The 20299-nt window shown below is 50.0% G+C and overlaps 1 protein-coding gene across 1 annotated transcript in view; it reads left to right on the top strand.

The window, feature by feature from the left end:
- The window catches only part of SENP3 (SUMO specific peptidase 3), a 50434-nt gene that overhangs the window by 5575 nt on the left and 24560 nt on the right, over nucleotides 1-20299 (top strand). Inside the window, 3 exon segments of the mRNA XM_082256898.1 lie at nucleotides 7569-7680; nucleotides 19577-19724; nucleotides 19806-19853. Coding sequence (XP_082113024.1) covers nucleotides 7569-7680; nucleotides 19577-19724; nucleotides 19806-19853 — 308 coding nt within the window.

The following is a 20299-nucleotide window of genomic DNA, read 5'->3' as shown; positions in this document are numbered from 1 at the left end:
CTGACGTCACGGAAGAGGACGCTGCGGCTTCAGCTGCCCACACCTGAGATGGCAGCGCTGGAGAAGAAATTTTCAAGGTATTTCTTCTTGCAGGTAAGTGTGACCCGGGACAGTACAGAGGCTAGCCATTATGGAATGTACTAGCCCTGACTGTCCCGGGGGTATTTTTAGCTCAAATTGACCCCCGAGGCCGGAACTCCGCTTTAACCACTTAAGCCCCGGAAGATTTTACCCCCTTCCTGACCAGGGGGTTTTTGCGTTTTTTTTGTTTTTTTTGTTTTTTTTACTGCGTGACTTAACGGACAATTGCACGGTCGTGCGACGCTGTACCCCAACGAATTTGACGTCCTTTTTTTTCCCACAAACAGAGCTTTCTTTTGTGGTATTTTATCACCTGTGCGATTTTTTTTGATCATGCGCTATAAACAAAAAAAGAGCGTAAATTTTGCAAAAATAACAATATTTTTCACTTTTTTTTTTTATATGAAATTCCCCAAAAAAATGTAAAAATCAAAATATTTTAACATTTTAGGCCAATTTGTTTTCTGCTACATATTTTTTGGTAAACAAAAAATCGCAATAAGCGTATTTTGATTTGTTTGCGCAAAGTTATGCGTTTACTAACCAAGGGAAGATTTTTGTAATTTTTTTTTTTTTTTTTTTAACGTGTAATGGCGGCGATCTGTGATTTTTTTTTTCTTTTTTTGGCGGGACTGTGACATTGCGGCGACAGATCGGACCCCTGACTGACATTTTTGACACTTTGGGGGGTGCCAGTGACTTACACAGTAATCAGTGCTATAAATATGCACTGTTACTGTAATAATGACACTGGCAGGGAAGGGGTTAACTTTATTGGTGATCAAGGGGTTAATGTATGCCTGGTGCTTACTAACGTGTGTGGGGGGAGGGGACTGTGTGACACAGGGAGAGATCGCATGTTGAGCTATGCTGAACCCTGCAATCTGTCCCTGCCTGTCACTTAGGAGATCCGCCTGCTTTGTTTACACAAGTGGGCGGATTTCCACACTAGATCTCCGATCGGGGAAGAGCGGCGGTGATCACCGCCGCTCCTCCCCTGGCCCGACTCCCGCTGTGACTGAATACAGCGGGAGCGAGCCTCCTGCGGCGCACGCGCCACCCACAAGGGGAGGAGTCCAGAGCGTAGGTCTGCGTCCGAGCCACTTTGCCGCAGTACGCTCAATGTGAGCGGTCGGCAAGTGGTTAATAGACAGCAAGGTTTGGGAGTGCCACCAAAGAATGCACCTTTTATATGGGGGCACTTGAAAGGGGAGGAGCTAAGAGCGCCAGTGGAAGGTACCAAAACGAAGAGGGTTGGGATTGCTCTGTGTAATGGAATTGCACAGAGTCGGTAAATATAAACCTGTTTGTTACTTTTTTTTTTATTATTAAAGCCAAGTTCCACCCAAAAGGGGAACTTCCGCTTTAAGGACTCCTGACCCCCTGACGCATTTAGCATGTCATTTGTTTTTTGGGGAGGGGTACCTAGATTTGACAGGTCTCCCCCTCCCTCCCTGCAATCTTCTGGGACACGTCACAGGTCCCAGAAGATTACCCAGGCATTCACAACACGCAGCGCGACTCGCACATGTGTAGTACGCACCCGTCTGTGAAGCCGCAAGTTGTTACGGCCGGGTGCCCACACTAGTGATTCCAGAGCCACGGTGAGGGAGAGAATGGAGGCTTCAGGCGGCCGCATTGCTGGATCGTGGGAGAGGTGAGTGTGTGTTTACTCTTTTTGTAGCTGCTTAACGTTTAATAAAACGTTTTAGTCCCCGTTCACATTAGGTCGCTCCGACTTCGGGAGCGACCTGTGAAGTCGCGTGCGGCACGACTTGCACGGACTTCATCTAATGAATGTCTATACAAGTCGCCTCCAGGTCGCCCCGAAGTAGTACAGGACCCTTTTTCTAAGTCGGAGCGACTTGTGTCGCTCCTATTAGAACGGGTCCTGTACTACTCAATGGACCCGGCGGTGTGCGACTTGCCAGGCTGACAAGTCGCCTGGCAAGTTGTAATAGTGTGAACCGGCTCTTAGGGCCCTTTCACACTTGGAGTCCGTCAGACGGACTCCATTTTTCTCAGCGGGGGATCGATCCGCCGATTCCCCCGCTGAGCAGGAGGATGACAGCTGTGTCTCCGGGCTGTGTGCAGAGAGGGAGGTGTCAGATCCCCATTCTTCTCTATGGGGGAATCGGATGGGAACGCACCGTCTCTCATCTAATCCCATCCGCTGGACGGATGGAAAATAGGGTTTCTATCCGTCCAGATATGACGGATCCGCTGACATCCGATGCCCCATAGCATGGGGGGACCGTTCAGATCCGCCAAAAAAACTGACAGGCAGGTCTGAATGGTCCGCCTGTGTGAAAGTGGCCTTAATGGTTACTTGAAGTAATTGCCTAGGACTTGTTTTATTTCCCAGGACTGCCCCTTATTACATCACCACCTAGAAGAAGGGGCAGGAGCACTAGACCGCTTTGCATTACCTCACCCCTGGGAAGGAGGGAGAGAACACAAAAACACCCCTCGTTACATCAGTGTTGGGAAGGAGTGAGAGCTTTGGGTGAGAACACAGACTAGACTACCTCTTATTACATCACCGGCAGGGAGGAGGGGGTAGAGCCCTAAGCAGCACAAGCCCCCCCCCCCCCCGGTCATTACATCACTGCTGGGAAGGAACCTGGAACTTCACCCTTATTACATCATCACCAAGAAGGAGGGGGGGGGGCTGTTGGCAGGACCACAGACTACCCCTTATCACATCACCACCAGAAATGAGGGGGGAAGGGCTGTGGGTTGGAGCACAGGTTACCTCTTATTGCATCACCACCAGCATCCATATTTATAGAGAAATGTTAATTGTCTTTAAACATTATGCAGAAATGTATGCCTTTTGTCCTGGAATCCTCCTGGAAAGTGGTGTACTTCATGGGTTAGGTGGGTGCCTAGGCACTGCTGCCTCTGACTTCCAGTCTCAGGATATTTGGTGATGCCACTGGTGTGCTGCTCGCTGTTTTCCCCCCCCGGTGCTGCTCGCTGTATGTAAACACATGGGATTCCTGTTGGCTGTCTTTGGTTGCTAGGACTGCCGATGTCCTAGCAACCAATGATGCTTTAGCCTCTGTGTGCACACATGGGATTCCTGTTGGCTGCCTGTGCTGCTAGCTGTTTTCCCTATGCTGCTCCTTATGTGAAAAGTAATAATACTACTATACTCCCTGTGTTCCTTGTGCTGAAGAAAGCCCGGGATCTGATCTGGCAGCAGGTTATCAAAGAGCAGGGCTCCACCAATCCCAGGTGCCAGGTCGCTATGGCAAGTTGGCAACTAGAAATTGCATCCTGGCACCTGGTCTTTTGTCAGCCCGTTCCGGCTCTCTGCTTTCTTTACTGCCGGGAGCCTCCGTGCTCGCTGGCTGCTCAATAATCTCCCTTGTACTTGCTGTCATTGGTTGTTAGAACCGCCAATGTCCTGGTAACCAGTGATGCTTTAGCCGGTGTATGCACACATGGAATTCCTGATGGCCCCCTGTGCCGCTAGCTGTCTTTCCCCCCCCCCTGTGCCGCTAGCTTTCTTCCCCCCCCCCTGTGCCGCTAGCTGTCTTCCCCCCCCCCTGTGCCGCTAGCTGTCTTCCCCCCCCCCTGTGCCGCTAGCTGTCTTCCCCCCCCCTGTGCCGCTAGCTGTCTTCCCCCCCCCCGTGCCGCTAGCTGTCTTCCCCCCCCCCTGTGCCGCTAGCTGTCTCCCCCCCCCCCCCCCTGTGCCGCTAGCTGTCTTCCCCCCCCCCCCTGTGCCGCTAGCTGTCTTTTTTTCCCCCCCTGTGCCGCTAGCTGTCTTTTTTTCCCCCCCTGTGCCGCTAGCTGTCTTTTTTCCCCCCTGTGCCGCTAGCTGTCTTTTTTCCCCCCTGTGCCGCTAGCTGTCTTTTTTCCCCCCTGTGCCGCTAGCTGTCTTTTTTCCCCCCTGTGCCGCTAGCTGTCTTTTTTCCCCCCTGTGCCGCTAGCTGTCGTCGTCGTCCCCCCCCCCCCGTGCCGATTGCGGTCTTTTCCTCCCTGTGCCGCTAGCTGTCTTTCCCCCCCTCCCTGTGCCGCTAGCGGTCTTTTCCTCCCTGTGCCGCTAGCGGTCTTTTCCTCCCTGTGCCGCTAGCTGTCTTTTCCTCCCTGTGCCGCTAGCTGTCTTTTCCCCCCTGTGTCGCTAGCTGTCTTTTTTCCCCCCCTGTGTCGCTAGCTGTCTTTTTTTTCCCCCCTGTGCCGCTAGCTGTCCCCCCCCCCCGTGCCGATTGCGGTCTTTTCCTCCCTGTGCCGCTAGCTGTCTTTCCCCCCCTCCCTGTGCCGCTAGCTGTCTTTTCCTCCCTGTGCCGCTAGCTGTCTTTTCCTCCCTGTGCCGCTAGCTGTCTTTTCCCCCCTGTGTCGCTAGCTGTCTTTTCCCCCCTGTGTCGCTAGCTGTCTTTTCCCCCCTGTGCCGCTAGCGGTCTTTTTTTCCCCCCTGTGCCGCTAGCGGTCTTTTTTCCCCCCCTGTGCCGCTAGCTGTCTTTTTTTCCCCCCCTGTGCCGCTAGCTGTCTTTTTTCCCCCCTGTGCCGCTAGCTGTCTTTTTTCCCCCCTGTGCCGCTAGCTGTCTTTTTTCCCCCCTGTGCCGCTAGCTGTCTTTTTTCCCCCCTGTGCCGCTAGCTGTCTTTTTTCCCCCCTGTGCCGCTAGCTGTCTTTTTTCCCCCCTGTGCCGCTAGCTGTCGTCGTCGTCCCCCCCCCCCCGTGCCGATTGCGGTCTTTTCCTCCCTGTGCCGCTAGCTGTCTTTCCCCCCCTCCCTGTGCCGCTAGCGGTCTTTTCCTCCCTGTGCCGCTAGCGGTCTTTTCCTCCCTGTGCCGCTAGCTGTCTTTTCCTCCCTGTGCCGCTAGCTGTCTTTTCCCCCCTGTGTCGCTAGCTGTCTTTTTTTCCCCCCTGTGTCGCTAGCTGTCTTTTTTTTCCCCCCTGTGCCGCTAGCTGTCCCCCCCCCCCCCGTGCCGATTGCGGTCTTTTCCTCCCTGTGCCGCTAGCTGTCTTTCCCCCCCTCCCTGTGCCGCTAGCTGTCTTTTCCTCCCTGTGCCGCTAGCTGTCTTTTCCTCCCTGTGCCGCTAGCTGTCTTTTCCCCCCTGTGTCGCTAGCTGTCTTTTCCCCCCTGTGTCGCTAGCTGTCTTTTCCCCTCTGTGCCGCTAGCGGTCTTTTTTTCCCCCCTGTGCCGCTAGCGGTCTTTTTTTCCCCCCTGTGCCGCTAGCGGTCTTTTTTTCCCCCCTGTGCCGCTAGCGGTCTTTTTTTCCCCCCTGTGCCGCTAGCTGTCTTTTTTTCCCCCCTGTGCCGCTAGCTGTCTTTTTTTTGCCCCCTGTGCCGCTAGCGGTCTTTTCCCCCCCCCCCCCCTGTGCCGCTAGCGGTCTTTTCCCCCCCCCCTGTGCCGCTAGCGGTCTTTTCCCCCCCCCTGTGCCGCTAGCGGTCTTTTCCCCCCCCCCTGTGCCGCTAGCGGTCTTTTCCCCCCCCCTGTGCCGCTAGCGGTCTTTTCCCCCCCCCTGTGCCGCTAGCGGTCTTTTCCCCCCCCCTGTGCCGCTAGCGGTCTTTTCCCCCCCCCTGTGCCGCTAGCGGTCTTTTCCCCCCCCCTGTGCCGCTAGCGGTCTTTTCCCCCCCCCTGTGCCGCTAGCGGTCTTTTCCCCCCCCCTGTGCCGCTAGCGGTCTTTTCCCCCCCCTGTGCCGCTAGCGGTCTTTTCCCCCCCCTGTGCCGCTAGCGGTCTTTTCCCCCCCCCCTGTGCCGCTAGCGGTCTTTCCCCCCCCCCCCCCCTGTGCCGCTAGCGGTCTTTCCCCCCCCCCCCCCCCTGTGCCGCTAGCGGTCTTTTCCCCCCCCCCTGTGCCGCTAGCGGTCTTTTCCCCCCCCCTGTGCCGCTAGCGGTCTTCCCCCCCCCCCCCCCGTGCCGCTAGCGGTCTCCCCCCCCCCCCCCCCCCCTGTGCCGCTAGCGGTCTTTCCCCCCCCCCCCCCTGTGCCGCTAGCGGTCTTTCCCCCCCTGTGCCGCTAGCGGTCTTTCCCCCCCCCCCCCCCCCCTGTGCCGCTAGCGGTCTTTCCCCCCCCCCTGTGCCGCTAGCGGTCTTTCCCCCCCCTGTGCCGCTAGCGGTCTTTTCCCCCCCCCCCGCCCTGTGCCGCTAGCGGTCTTTTCCCCCCCCCCTGTGCCGCTAGCGGTCTTTTCCCCCCCCTGTGCCGCTAGCGGTCTTTTCCCCCCCCTGTGCCGCTAGCGGTCTTTTCCCCCCCTGTGCCGCTAGCAAGCTTATAATGCTACTATGCAAAAAATAGAAAAAAGATGGGGCTTTGCGGGCTTTTCTATTTTTTTGCATATTACTACTTTGGGGTATGGGCCTTATTACACGGCATATTTGTGTAATCTACTATACTCCCTGTGTTCCTTGTGCTGTTGCTTGTGCTGTAGAAAAAGGGGGATCCGATCTGGCAGTGGGCTATCGCGGAGCTGCCCCTGACCTGGATGGTTGGCCATCTCCAACCACGGCCATCTCTATGATCTTGGGAGACCGGAAGCGACATCATGATGTCACTTCTTTCTGGCTCTGGCAGATGTAAACACTTTTTTCCTGAAAAGCAAAGATCAATTTTTTTTTTGTTTTTTTTTTGTTTTTTTTTGTTTTTGTTTTCATCTCCTGCTTTCCAGGGTGTAGAGCCCCAGATGTCTCCATAAAAAGGACTTGTTATGCCTTATTTATTTCACAAGGAATGTTTACACTTCTTGTGATAGGAATAAATTTGATAAAAAAATTCTAGATTGTAAGCTCTAACGAGCAGGGCCCTCTAATTCCTCCTGTACTGAACTGTATTGTAACTGTATGGTCTTCCCTCATATTGTAAAGTGCTGCGCAAACTGCTGGCGCTATATAAATCCTGTATTACAACAATGCAGAGGACAGTAAAAAATATAAATACATAAGTCCCCCCATCCCCTCGTTCTCGCTTGCAGAATCAAACCCATACGTAGGTTGCGCCTGCATAAGTAAACGGTGTTCACACTACAAATGTAAGGTATCCCCGCCAACGTTAGCATGAGAGCAAATAATTCTAGCACAAGACCTTCTCTGTAACTAAGCTGGTAACCTGTAAAAAAAAATTTAAACCGTTGTCTATGGAGATTTTTTAAGTACCGTAGTTTGTGCGCACTTTTAAAGTGTGACATATTGGGCATCAATTTATTCGGCATAACATCATCTTTTATATTTCACTATTGGGGTAAATATTGTTTCTTTGCATTAAAAATGGTATTTATTCCACACAAAAAAAAGAGATTGTTGCACAAATACCATGACAAAAAAAAATTGCAATGACCGCCTTTTTATTCTTTAGGGTCTCTGCAAAAAAATATATAATAATAATAATAATGTTTGGGGGTTCGGAGTAATTTTCTAACAAAAAAATACTGATTTGTAGATATAGGAGAGAAATGTCAGAATTGGCCGGGTTGGGATGTGTTAGACATTCAGATGCTGGCTTTCCCGTAGATGCCCATGTGAGTGACGGCTGCTGCTCTTTCCCGGCAGGTATTCTGGACCAGTTTCTCCAAACGTACGGCAGTTTGATTCCGCTGGGGACAGATGAAGTCTTGGAGAAGCTGGAGGATGTGTTCCAACAGCCCTTTAACACACCAACAAGGTATTAGGTTGCCTGGTTTTCGGGGAGGGGGGGTGTGGGAGTAGCTTTCCATGACCAGTTTGAATAATTCAATAACAATGTTCATGGCTGTGCAACCAATAAAGATCAACAACAAAAAAATTTTTATATCCCTGTGTTGGGTCGCTGCTAAAATTTTTTTTTTATTTTTTTTTTTATTTTTTTTTTTTCCCCTCCAATTTGTAAAAGTTTGATATGGAAAGTTGTGATGTCAATAAAATAGTCAGTAAATCTGATCGGAAATCACTGAAAAGACTCCATGAAGAAACGTTCTTTGCCGGCTTTTTTCTGATGGATTATAGCAGGGTTCGACAAATCCCAGACGCCAGGTCGCCATGGCGACTAGAAACTGCATCCTGGCGCCTGGACTTTTGTCAGCTCATCCCTATCAGCGGCTGTCTGCCTTCTCCCTTGCCAGGAGCCTCCGTGCTCGCTCCTCAATCTCCCTTGCACTTGCTGTCATTGGTTGCTAGGACCGCCGATGTCCTAGCAACCAATGACGCTTTAGTGCACACATAGGATTTCTGTTGGCTGCGTTACAGCCATGCATTCTCATTGGGTCATCCACTCACCGCATCCAGCTTTGCGCTTTCGTTTGCTGTGGAGGCGGCAGGGGGGAGGTCTGCACACTGACTGGCTAGGGAATGAGTCGCACTTCGATTTGGCTTGAGGACCGATGCCGCGCTGCGCATTTTACGGAAGGTGTGGCCACCACTTTACAAGGTGACCTAGAGAGAACAATACACCCCGAGCTTTAGTGGAAATATGGGAAAAGCAGTCCCCTGCCGTTGCACAGAGACGAGACCCGTTTGATGTCAATGTTCAGGTGTCGCTCTTCTCCCGGTATCAGTGTGCACTCCTTCCTGGCATGGCTGCGAACATTTATATGTAAAGAACCCAACCCGCCTATCCCCTTTAGCTTCCTAGTAGAATTGCTAGAAGCTGCTGGTATGAATGTAAAATCCCTGCCTTTCTGATGGTGCAGGAATTTGAAAGCTGATCTGGACTAGAGGTGGTCTAAGGTGCAGGTATTTGGAACTGATTTGAAATCTAAAGGTGTAGGTATTATGGCTCACCTGAGGTGTGAAGGTGCAAGAACTGGTTCGGACCCAAAGGGGTGAAGGTGCAGGAACTGGGGCCGACCCAAAGGGGTGAAGGTGCAGGAACTGGGGCCGACCCAAAGGGGTGAAGGTGCAGGAACTGGGGCCGACCCAAAGGGGTGAAGGTGCAGGAACTGGGGCCGACCCAAAGGGGTGAAGGTGCAGGAACTGGGGCCGACCCAGAGGGGTGAAGGTGCAGGAACTGGGGCCGACCCAGAGGGGTGAAGGTGCAGGAACTGGGGCCGACCCAAAGGGGTGAAGGTGCAGGAACTGGGGCCGACCCAAAGGGGTGAAGGTGCAGGAACTGGGGCCGACCCAAAGGGGTGAAGGTGCAGGAACTGGGGCCGACCCAAAGGGTTGACGGTGCAGGAACTGGGGCCGACCCAAAGGGGTGACGGTGCAGGAACTGGGGCCGACCCAAAGGGGTGACGGTGTAGGAACTGGGGCCGATCCAAAGGGGTGACGGTGCAGGAACTAGGGCCGACCCAAAGGGGTGAAGGTGCAGTAACTAGGGCCGACCCAAAGGGATGAAGGTGCAGTAACTAGGGCCGACCCAAAGGGATGAAGGTGCAGTAACTAGGGCCGACTCAAAGGGGTGAAGGTGCAGTAACTAGGGCCGACTCAAAGGGGTGAAGGTGCAGTAACTAGGGCTGACCCAAAGGGGTGAAGGTGCAGTAACTAGGGCTGACCCAAAGGGATGAAGGTGCAGGAACTAGGGCCGACCCAAAGGGGTGAAGGTGCAGTAACTAGGGCCGATCCAAAGGGGTGAAGGTGCAGTAACTAGGGCTGACCCAAAGGGATGAAGGTGCAGGAACTGGGGCCGACCCAAAGGGATGAAGGTGCAGGAACTGGGGCCGATCCAAAGGGGTGAAGGTGCAGTAACTAGGGCTGACCCAAAGGGATGAAGGTGCAGGAACTGGGGCCGATCCAAAGGGGTGAAGGTGCAGGAACTGGGGCCGACCCAAAGGGGTGAAGGTGCAGGAACTGGGGCCGACCCAAAGGGATGAAGGTGCAGGAACTGGGGCCGACCCAAAGGGGTGAAGGTGCAGTAACTAGGGCTGACCCAAAGGGATGAAGGTGCAGGAACTGGGGCCGACCCAAAGGGATGAAGGTGCAGGAACTGGGGCCGACCCAAAGGTATGAAGGTGCAGGAACTAGGGCCGACCCAAAGGGGTGAAGGTGCAGGAACTGGGGCCGACCCAAAGGGGTGAAGGTGCAGTAACTAGGGCTGACCCAAAGGGATGAAGGTGCAGGAACTGGGGCCGACCCAAAGGGATGAAGGTGCAGGAACTGGGGCCGACCCAAAGGTATGAAGGTGCAGGAACTAGGGCCGACCCAAAGGGGTGAAGGTGCAGGAACTGGGGCCGATCCAAAGGGGTGAAGGTGCAGGAACTGGGGCCGACCCAAAGGGGTGAAGGTGCAGTAACTAGGGCTGACCCAAAGGGATGAAGGTGCAGGAACTGGGGCCGACCCAAAGGGATGAAGGTGCAGGAACTGGGGCCGATCCAAAGGGGTGAAGGTGCAGGAACTGGGGCCGATCCAAAGGGGTGAAGGTGCAGGAACTGGGGCCGACCCAAAGGGGTGAAGGTGCAGGAACTGGGGCCGACCCAAAGGGGTGAAGGTGCAGGAACTGGGGCCAACCCGGGGGGTGAAGGTGCAGGAACTGGGGCCGATCCGGGGGGGTGAAGGGTACCAAGCATCTGACCTCCTGATCAGAGTTTTACTTTTTTTTTCTCCATCACTTAGGGGACGATTTGTTTTTGAGGGGTTCTCTTTAACCACTTCAGCTCTGGAAGGTTTTATCCCCTTAACCGCTTGCCGACTGCGCACAGTATATTTACTGCGGCAGTCGGCCCCGGCCAGGCAGAGTGACGTAGGTCTACGTCGCTCGCCTGTCACTCCTTCCAGAGCCAATAGCGGGCGGGCGCGCGCCCGCCGAGGCGCGCGCCCGCCTCGGCTCGTTCACGGAGGAGTGCGGGAGTGTGACTGGCGGACCCGATGTCCGCCGGTCACACTACGATCGCCGCTACAGCGGGAGAAAGACAGAGCGGCTTGTGTAAACAAGCCACCTGTCAGTTCTCCCTGTGTAAAAGTGAAGATCAAACAGTTCTACTATGTAGAACTGTTGATCTTTGTTTTTACACTAGTAGCCATGTCCCTACACAGTTAGAATCACGCCCCTAGGACACACTTAACCCCTCCCTGTCCAATACTGTTAACCCCTTCCCTGCCAGTGTAATTTTTGCAGTAACAGTGCATATATATAGCACTGATTACTGCAGTAATGTCACTGGTACCCCCAAAAGTGTCAAAAATGTCAGTCAAGGGTCCGATCTGTCCGCCGCAATGTCGCAGTACCGCAAAAAAAATCGCAGATCGCCGCCATTACTCGTTAAAAAAAAAAACACCAAAAATGACAAAAATCTTTCCCTTTGTTAGTAAACGCGATAACTTTTGCGCAAACCAATCAAAATACGCTTTTTGCGATTTTTTTTTACCAAACATAGGTAGCGTAAAACAAATTGGCCGAAAATTTTAAAAAATTTTGATTTTTACATTTTTTTTTGGGGGAATTTCATATAAAAAAAAGTGAAAAATATTGTTGTTTTTGCAAAAATTACGCTCTTTTTTTGTTTATAGCGCGTGATCAAAAAATCGCACAGGTGATCAAATACCACCAAAAGAAAGCTCTGTTTGTGGGAAAAAAAGGACGTGAAATTCGTTTAGGTACAGCGTCGCACGACCGCGCGATTGTCCGTTAAAGTCACGCAGTAAAAAATCGCAAAATAACCCCTGGTCTTTTAGCAGGAAAATCCTCCGGTGGTAAAGTGGTTAAAGAGGAAGTAAACCCTCCCCAAAAAAATGAGAAGAAAAAAAAACCCTGTAAGACAAAGGCATAATGAGCTAGTATGCATCGCACGGGTGGCCATTCCTTCAGAGCACATGCACAGAGGACGTCATCGGCTGCATTAAAAGTAAATATCTCCTAAACGGTGCAAGTTTAGGAGATATTTACAATACCTAGGGGTAAGTCTTATTAAAGGCTTACCTATTGGTACAAGTTCCAAGAGAGAGTTTACAACCTCTTTAATGACCAGGTCATTTTTTGCGATTCTGCGGTGCTTTAACAATTGCGCGGTCCTGCCACGCTATACTCAAATACAATTGATGTCCTTTTTTTTTCCCACAAATAAAGCTTTTTTTTTTTTTTTGGTGGTATTTTATCACCTCTGCGGTTTTTAGATTTTGCACTATAAACAAAAAAACAGCGACAATTTTAAAAAAAAAGCAATATTTTTTACTTTCTGCTATATAACCTTCCCAATAAAAGATTTTTAAAAAATCGAATTTTTCTATCAGTTTAGTCCCAAAAAGCGTATTTTAATTGGTTTGCGCAAAAGTTATAGCGTTTACAAACTACGAGATAGATTTTTGGACTTTTTATTTATTTTTTTTGTTAGTAATGGCGGCGATCAGCGATTTTTAGCAGGACTGCGACATTGCAGTGGACAAATCGGACATCTTTGACACTTTTTGGGGACCGGTGACATTGTTAGTAATCAGTGCTAAATAATATGCACTGTTACTGTATAAATGACACTGGCAGAGGAGGGGTTAATACTGGGGGCAATCAAGGGATTAAGTGTATGCCTAATAGTGCTGTCTGACTGTGTGGGGGATGGGTTGGACAGAGGCAGGGAGAAGATCGGTGGTTTAGCTTGGCTGAATCATACGATCTTTCCCGGCCTCTCTGACAGAAGACCCGCCTGCTTTGTATACATAAGCAGGCGGGTCTTCGGTCATTCTAGCCGAAGATCGCAGGAGGCCGGTGGCGATCGAGCCCACTCCTCCCGCGGTCTGCCTATAGATCATACGTGATTATGCGCAGCCAAGCCGCCCTGCCGCAGTAAATCTGCGTGGGGCAGTCGGCAAGCGGTTAATGAGACTCTTGGGACATGTGCGTCCTTCCATAGAGATCTCTTCAACAGAGATAGGATCCCCAACATGTGCCTCTTCCATAGAGATCCCTTTCACAGAGATAGGACCCCCTACATGTGCCTCTTCCATAGAGATCCCTTTCACAGAGATAGGACCCCCAACATGTGCCTCTTCCATAGAGATCCTTTTCACAGAGATAGGATCCCCAACATGTGCCTCTTCCATAGACATCCCTTTCACAGAGCTAGGATCCCCAACATGTGCCTCTTCCATAGAGATCCTTTTCACAGTGATATGATCCCCAACATATGCCTCTTCCATAGAGATCCCTTTCACAGAGATAGGATCCCCAAAATGTACCTCTTCCATAGAGATCCCTTTCACAGAGATAGGATCCCCAACATGTACCTCTTCCATAGAGATCCCTTTCACAGAGATAGGATCCCCAACATGTGCCTCTTCCATAGAGATCCTTTTCACAGAGATAGGATCCCCAACATGTGCCTCTTCCATAGACATCCCTTTCACAGTGATATGATCCCCAACATGTACCTCTTCCATAGAGATCCCTTTCACAGAGATAGGATCCCCAACATGTACCTCTTCCATAGAGATCCCTTTCACAGAGATAGGATCCCCAACATGTACCTCTTCCATAGAGATCCCTTTCCTAGAGATAGGATCCCCAACATGTACCTCTTCCATAGAGATCCCTTTCCTAGAGATAGGATCCCCAACATGTACCTCTTCCAAAGAGATCCTTTTCACAGAGATAGGATCCCCAACATGTGCCTCTTCCATAGACATCCCTTTCACAGTGATATGATCCCCAACATATGCCTCTTCCATAGAGATCCCTTTCACAGAGATAGGATCCCCAACATGTGCCTCTTCCATAGAGATCCCTTTCACAGAGATAGGATCCCCAACATGTGCCTCTTCCATAGAGATCCCTTTCACAGAGCTAGGATCCCCAACATGTACCTCTTCCAAAGAGATCCTTTTCACAGAGATAGGATCCCCAACATGTGCCTCTTCCATAGAGATCCCTTTCACAGTGATATGATCCCCAACATATGCCTCTTCCATAGAGATCCCTTTCACAGAGATAGGATCCCCAAAATGTACCTCTTCCATAGAGATCCCTTTCACAGAGATAGGATCCCCAACATGTGCCTCTTCCATAGAGATCCTTTTCACAGAGATAGGATCCCCAACATGTGCCTCTTCCATAGACATCCCTTTCACAGTGATATGATCCCCAACATGTACCTCTTCCATAGAGATCCCTTTCACAGAGATAGGATCCCCAACATGTACCTCTTCCATAGAGATCCCTTTCACAGAGATAGGATCCCCAACATGTACCTCTTCCATAGAGATCCCTTTCCTAGAGATAGGATCCCCAACATGTGCCTCTTCCATAGACATCCCTTTCACAGAGCTAGGATCCCCAACATGTACCTCTTCCAAAGAGATCCTTTTCACAGAGATAGTATCCCCAACATATGCCTCTTCCATAGAGATCCCTTTCACAGAGATAGGATCCCCAAAATGTACCTCTTCCATAGAGATTCCTTTCACAGAGATAGGATCCCCAACATGTACCTCTTCCATAGAGATCCCTTTCACAGAGATAGGATCCCCAACATATGCCTCTTCCATAGAGATCCCTTTCACAGAGATAGGATCCCCAAAATGTACCTCTTCCATAGAGATCCCTTTCACAGAGATAGGATCCCCAACATGTACCTCTTCCATAGAGATCCCTTTCACAGAGATAGGATCCCCAACATGTACCTCTTCCATAGAGATCCCTTTCCTAGAGATAGGATCCCCAACATATGCCTCTTCCATAGAGATCCCTTTCACAGAGATAGGATCCCCAAAATGTACCTCTTCCATAGAGATTCCTTTCACAGAGATAGGATCCCCAACATGTACCTCTTCCATAGAGATCCCTTTCACAGAGATAGGATCCCCAACATATGCCTCTTCCATAGAGATCCCTTTCACAGAGATAGGATCCCCAAAATGTACCTCTTCCATAGAGATCCCTTTCACAGAGATAGGATCCCCAACATATGCCTCTTCCATAGAGATCCCTTTCACAGAGATAGGATCCCCAAAATGTACCTCTTCCATAGAGATCCCTTTCACAGAGATAGGATCCCCAACATGTACCTCTTCCATAGAGATCCCTTTCCTAGAGATAGGATCCCCAACATGTGCCTCTTCCATAGACATCCCTTTCACAGAGCTAGGATCCCCAACATGTACCTCTTCCAAAGAGATCCTTTTCACAGAGATAGGATCCCCAACATGTGCCTCTTCCATAGACATCCCTTTCACAGTGATATGATCCCCAACATATGCCTCTTCCATAGAGATCCCTTTCACAGAGATAGGATCCCCAAAATGTACCTCTTCCATAGAGATCCCTTTCACAGAGATAGGATCCCCAACATGTACCTCTTCCATAGAGATCCCTTTCACAGAGATAGGATCCCCAACATGTGCCTCTTCCATAGAGATCCTTTTCACAGAGATAGGATCCCCAACATGTACCTCTTCCATAGAGATCCCTTTCACAGAGCTAAGATCCCCAACATGTGCCTCTTCCATAGACATCCCTTTCACAGTGATATGATCCCCAACATGTACCTCTTCCATAGAGATCCCTTTCCTAGAGATAGGATCCCCAACATGTGCCTCTTCCATAGAGATTCCTTTCACAGAGATAGGATCCCCAACATGTGCCTCTTCCATAGAGATCCCTTTCACAGAGATAGGATCCCCAACATGTACCTCTTCCATAGAGATTCCTTTCACAGAGATAGGATCCCCAACATGTACCTCTTCCATAGAGATTCCTTTCACAGAGATAGGATCCCCAACATGTGCCTCTTCCATAGAGATTCCTTTCACAGAGATAGGATCCCCAACATATGCCTCTTCCAAAGAGATTCCTTTCACAGAGATGGGATCCCCAACATGTGCCTCTTCCATAGAGATCCCTTTCACAGAGATAGGATCCCCAACATGTGCCTCTTCCATAGAGATTCCTTTCACAGAGATAGGATCCCCAACATATGCCTCTTCCAAAGAGATTCCTTTCACAGAGATGGGATCCCCAACATGTGCCTCTTCCATAGAGATCCCTTTCACAGAGATAGGATCCCCAACATGTGCCTCTTCCATAGAGATCCCTTTCACAGAGATAGGATCCCCAACATGTACCTCTTCCATAGAGATTCCTTTCACAGAGAGAGGATCCCCAACATGTGCCTCTTCCAAAGAGATCCCTTTCACAGAGATAGGATCCCCAACCTGTGCCTCTTCCATAGAGATCCCTTTCACAGAGATAGGATCCCCAACATGTACCTCTTCCATAGAGATTCCTTTCACAGAGATATGATCCCCAACATGTGCCTCTTCCAAAGAGATTCCTTTCACAGAGATAGGATCCCCAACATGTGCCTCTTCCAAAGAGATTCCTTTCACAGAGATAGGATCCCCCAACATATGCCTCTTCCAAAGAGATTCCTTTCACAGAGATAGGATCCCCAACATGTGCCTCTTCCATAGAGATTCCTTTCACAGAGATAGGATCCCCAACATGTGCCTCTTCCATAGAGATCCCTTTTACGGAGATAGGATCCCCAACATGTGCCTCTTCCATAGAGATCCCTTTCACAGAGATAGGATCCCCAACATGTGCCTCTTCCATAGAGATCCCTTTCACAGAGATGGGATCCCCAACATGTGCCTCTTCCATAGAGATCCCTTTCACAGAGATAGGATCCCCAACATGTGCCTCTTCCATAGAGATCCCTTTCACAGAGATAGGATCCCCAACATGTGCCTCTTTCATAGAGATCCCTTTCACAGAGATGGGATCCCCAACATGTGCCTCTTCCATAGAGATCCCTTTCACAGAGATAGGATCCCCAACATGTGCCTCTTCCACAGAGATCCCTTTCCTAGAGATAGGATCCCCAACATGTGCCTCTTCCATAGAGATTCCTTTCACAGAGATAGGATCCCCAACATGTGCCTCTTCCAAAGAGATTCCTTTCACAGAGATAGGATCCCCAACATGTGCCTCTTCCATAGAGATTCCTTTCAAAGAGCTAGGATCCCCAACATGTGCCTCTTCCATAGAGATCCCTTTCACAGAGATAGGATCCCCAACATGTGCCTCTTCCATAGAGATCCCTGTCACAGAGATAGGATCCCCAACATGCGCCTTTTCCATAGAGATCCCTTTCACAGAGCTAAGATCCCCAACATGTGCCTCTTCCATAGAGATTCCTTTCACAGAGATAGGATCCCCAACATGTACCTCTTCCATAGAGATTCCTTTCACAGAGAGAGGATCCCCAACATGTGCCTCTTCCAAAGAGATCCCTTTCACAGAGATAGGATCCCCAACCTGTGCCTCTTCCATAGAGATCCCTTTCACAGAGATAGGATCCCCAACATGTACCTCTTCCATAGAGATTCCTTTCACAGAGATATGATCCCCAACATGTGCCTCTTCCAAAGAGATTCCTTTCACAGAGTTAGGATACCCCAACATATGCCTCTTCCAAAGAGATTCCTTTCACAGAGATAGGATCCCCAACATGTGCCTCTTCCATAGAGATTCCTTTCACAGAGATAGGATCCCCAACATGTGCCTCTTCCATAGAGATCCCTTTTACGGAGATAGGATCCCCAACATGTGCCTCTTCCATAGAGATCCCTTTCACAGAGATAGGATCCCCAACATGTGCCTCTTCCATAGAGATCCCTTTCACAGAGATGGGATCCCCAACATGTGCCTCTTCCATAGAGATCCCTTTCACAGAGATAGGATCCCCAACATGTGCCTCTTCCATAGAGATCCCTTTCACAGAGATAGGATCCCCAACATGTGCCTCTTTCATAGAGATCCCTTTCACAGAGATGGGATCCCCAACATGTGCCTCTTCCATAGAGATCCCTTTCACAGAGATAGGATCCCCAACATGTGCCTCTTCCACAGAGATCCCTTTCCTAGAGATAGGATCCCCAACATGTGCCTCTTCCATAGAGATTCCTTTCACAGAGATAGGATCCCCAACATGTACCTCTTCCATAGAGATTCCTTTCACAGAGAGAGGATCCCCAACATGTGCCTCTTCCAAAGAGATCCCTTTCACAGAGATAGGATCCCCAACCTGTGCCTCTTCCATAGAGATCCCTTTCACAGAGATAGGATCCCCAACATGTACCTCTTCCATAGAGATTCCTTTCACAGAGATATGATCCCCAACATGTGCCTCTTCCAAAGAGATTCCTTTCACAGAGATAGGATCCCCAACACGTGCCTCTTCCAAAGAGATTCCTTTCACAGAGATAGGATCCCCAACATGTGCCTCTTCCACAGAGATCCCTTTCCTAGAGATAGGATCCCCAACATGTGCCTCTTCCATAGAGATCCCTTTCACAGAGATAGGATCCCCAACATGTGCCTCTTCCATAGAGATCCCTTTCACAGAGATGGGATCCCCAACATGTGCCTCTTCCATAGAGATCCCTTTCACAGAGATAGGATCCCCAACATGTGCCTCTTCCATAGAGATCCCTTTCACAGAGATAGGATCCCCAACATGTGCCTCTTTCATAGAGATCCCTTTCACAGAGATGGGATCCCCAACATGTGCCTCTTCCATAGAGATCCCTTTCACAGAGATAGGATCCCCAACATGTGCCTCTTCCACAGAGATCCCTTTCCTAGAGATAGGATCCCCAACATGTGCCTCTTCCATAGAGATTCCTTTCACAGAGATAGGATCCCCAACATGTGCCTCTTCCATAGAGATCCCTTTTACGGAGATAGGATCCCCAACATGTGCCTCTTCCATAGAGATCCCTTTTACGGAGATAGGATCCCCAACATGTGCCTCTTCCATAGAGATCCCTTTCACAGAGATAGGATCCCCAACATGTGCCTCTTCCATAGAGATCCCTTTCACAGAGATGGGATCCCCAACATGTGCCTCTTCCATAGAGATCCCTTTCACAGAGATAGGATCCCCAACATGTGCCTCTTCCATAGAGATCCCTTTCACAGAGATAGGATCCCCAACATGTGCCTCTTTCATAGAGATCCCTTTCACAGAGATGGGATCCCCAACATGTGCCTCTTCCATAGAGATCCCTTTCACAGAGATAGGATCCCCAACATGTGCCTCTTCCACAGAGATCCCTTTCCTAGAGATAGGATCCCCAACATGTGCCTCTTCCATAGAGATTCCTTTCACAGAGATAGGATCCCCAACATGTGCCTCTTCCATAGAGATTCCTTTCACAGAGATAGGATCCCCAACATGTGCCTCTTCCAAAGAGATTCCTTTCACAGAGATAGGATCCCCAACATGTGCCTCTTCCATAGAGATTCCTTTCAAAGAGCTAGGATCCCCAACATGTGCCTCTTCCATAGAGATCCCTTTCACAGAGATAGGATCCCCAACATGTGCCTCTTCCATAGAGATCCCTTTCACAGAGATAGGATCCCCAACATGCGCCTTTTCCATAGAGATCCCTTTCACAGAGCTAGGATCCCCAACATGTGCCTCTTCCATAGAGATTCCTTTCACAGAGATAGGATCCCCAACACGTGCCTCTTCCATAAAGATAGGTTCCTAACAGTGGGTGGCCCTCTGTAGTGATTGGGTTTTCTATGTGGCACAAGTCTGTAAGAACCCGGTAACACGAGGTGATGGTAACTGACAGTACTACACCTCATAGAGATTAATCTGAATTTTACGTGATCAATTGTCACTTCAGGACTAACAAGATCTCCTCTGCAGGAGGACGGTGGTCCAGCACGTCATCCAATCATATCAGAGACTACCAGGAAACACTCTACTACGCAGCTTCCGTGTCACATACAAAAGACATGTATTAACCATGGATGACCTGAGCACCCTGTATGGTCAGAACTGGCTGAATGACCAGGTAGGTGACCGCTGTGATCCGCAGTGTGGTGTGTACAGGACGGAGGGATGTGTGTATAATAACACATGGTGTATTTTGCAGGTGATGAACATGTATGGGGATTTAGTCATGGATGCGGTACCAGAAAAGGTTGGTTTCCTTTGAATGTTTTCTCTGTAAAGTTTTTAGACGATACTTTCAGCTCCAGCGGAAGCCGCCATTTTTTACTTTGACTGCGACTTTGATCCGACTTTACACACTCTGGATCAAAGTAGTGCAGGCACCTTTTCTAAAGTGCGACTTTAAGTTGCTCTGATTTGAATGGGTGAAATTGAAAGTAATGGGCGGAGACTTGTCATGCGACTTTGATGTCCAAAGTCACATGACCAGTCACAGAAGTGTGAATGGAGTTTAGAATTCCAGGGAAGGGGCACGTAGAGGAGGAAATATTATGAGCTCGGTTTTAGATAGATTCAGTTTGAGGAAGTGGTGAGACATCCAGGCTGATATGTCTGTTAGGAGATCAGTGATGCGGGAGGAGACTGATGGGGTGAGCTGAGGGGTAGAGAGATAGATTTGGGTGTCATCAGCATAGA

The sequence above is a fragment of the Pelophylax lessonae genome, assembly GCF_965119305.1.
Source record: "Pelophylax lessonae genome assembly, chromosome: 4".
Lineage (NCBI taxonomy): Eukaryota > Metazoa > Chordata > Amphibia > Anura > Ranidae > Pelophylax > Pelophylax lessonae.
The sequence above is the reverse complement of the archived record's forward strand: the minus strand, read 5'-3'. Positions and strand labels throughout refer to the sequence as shown.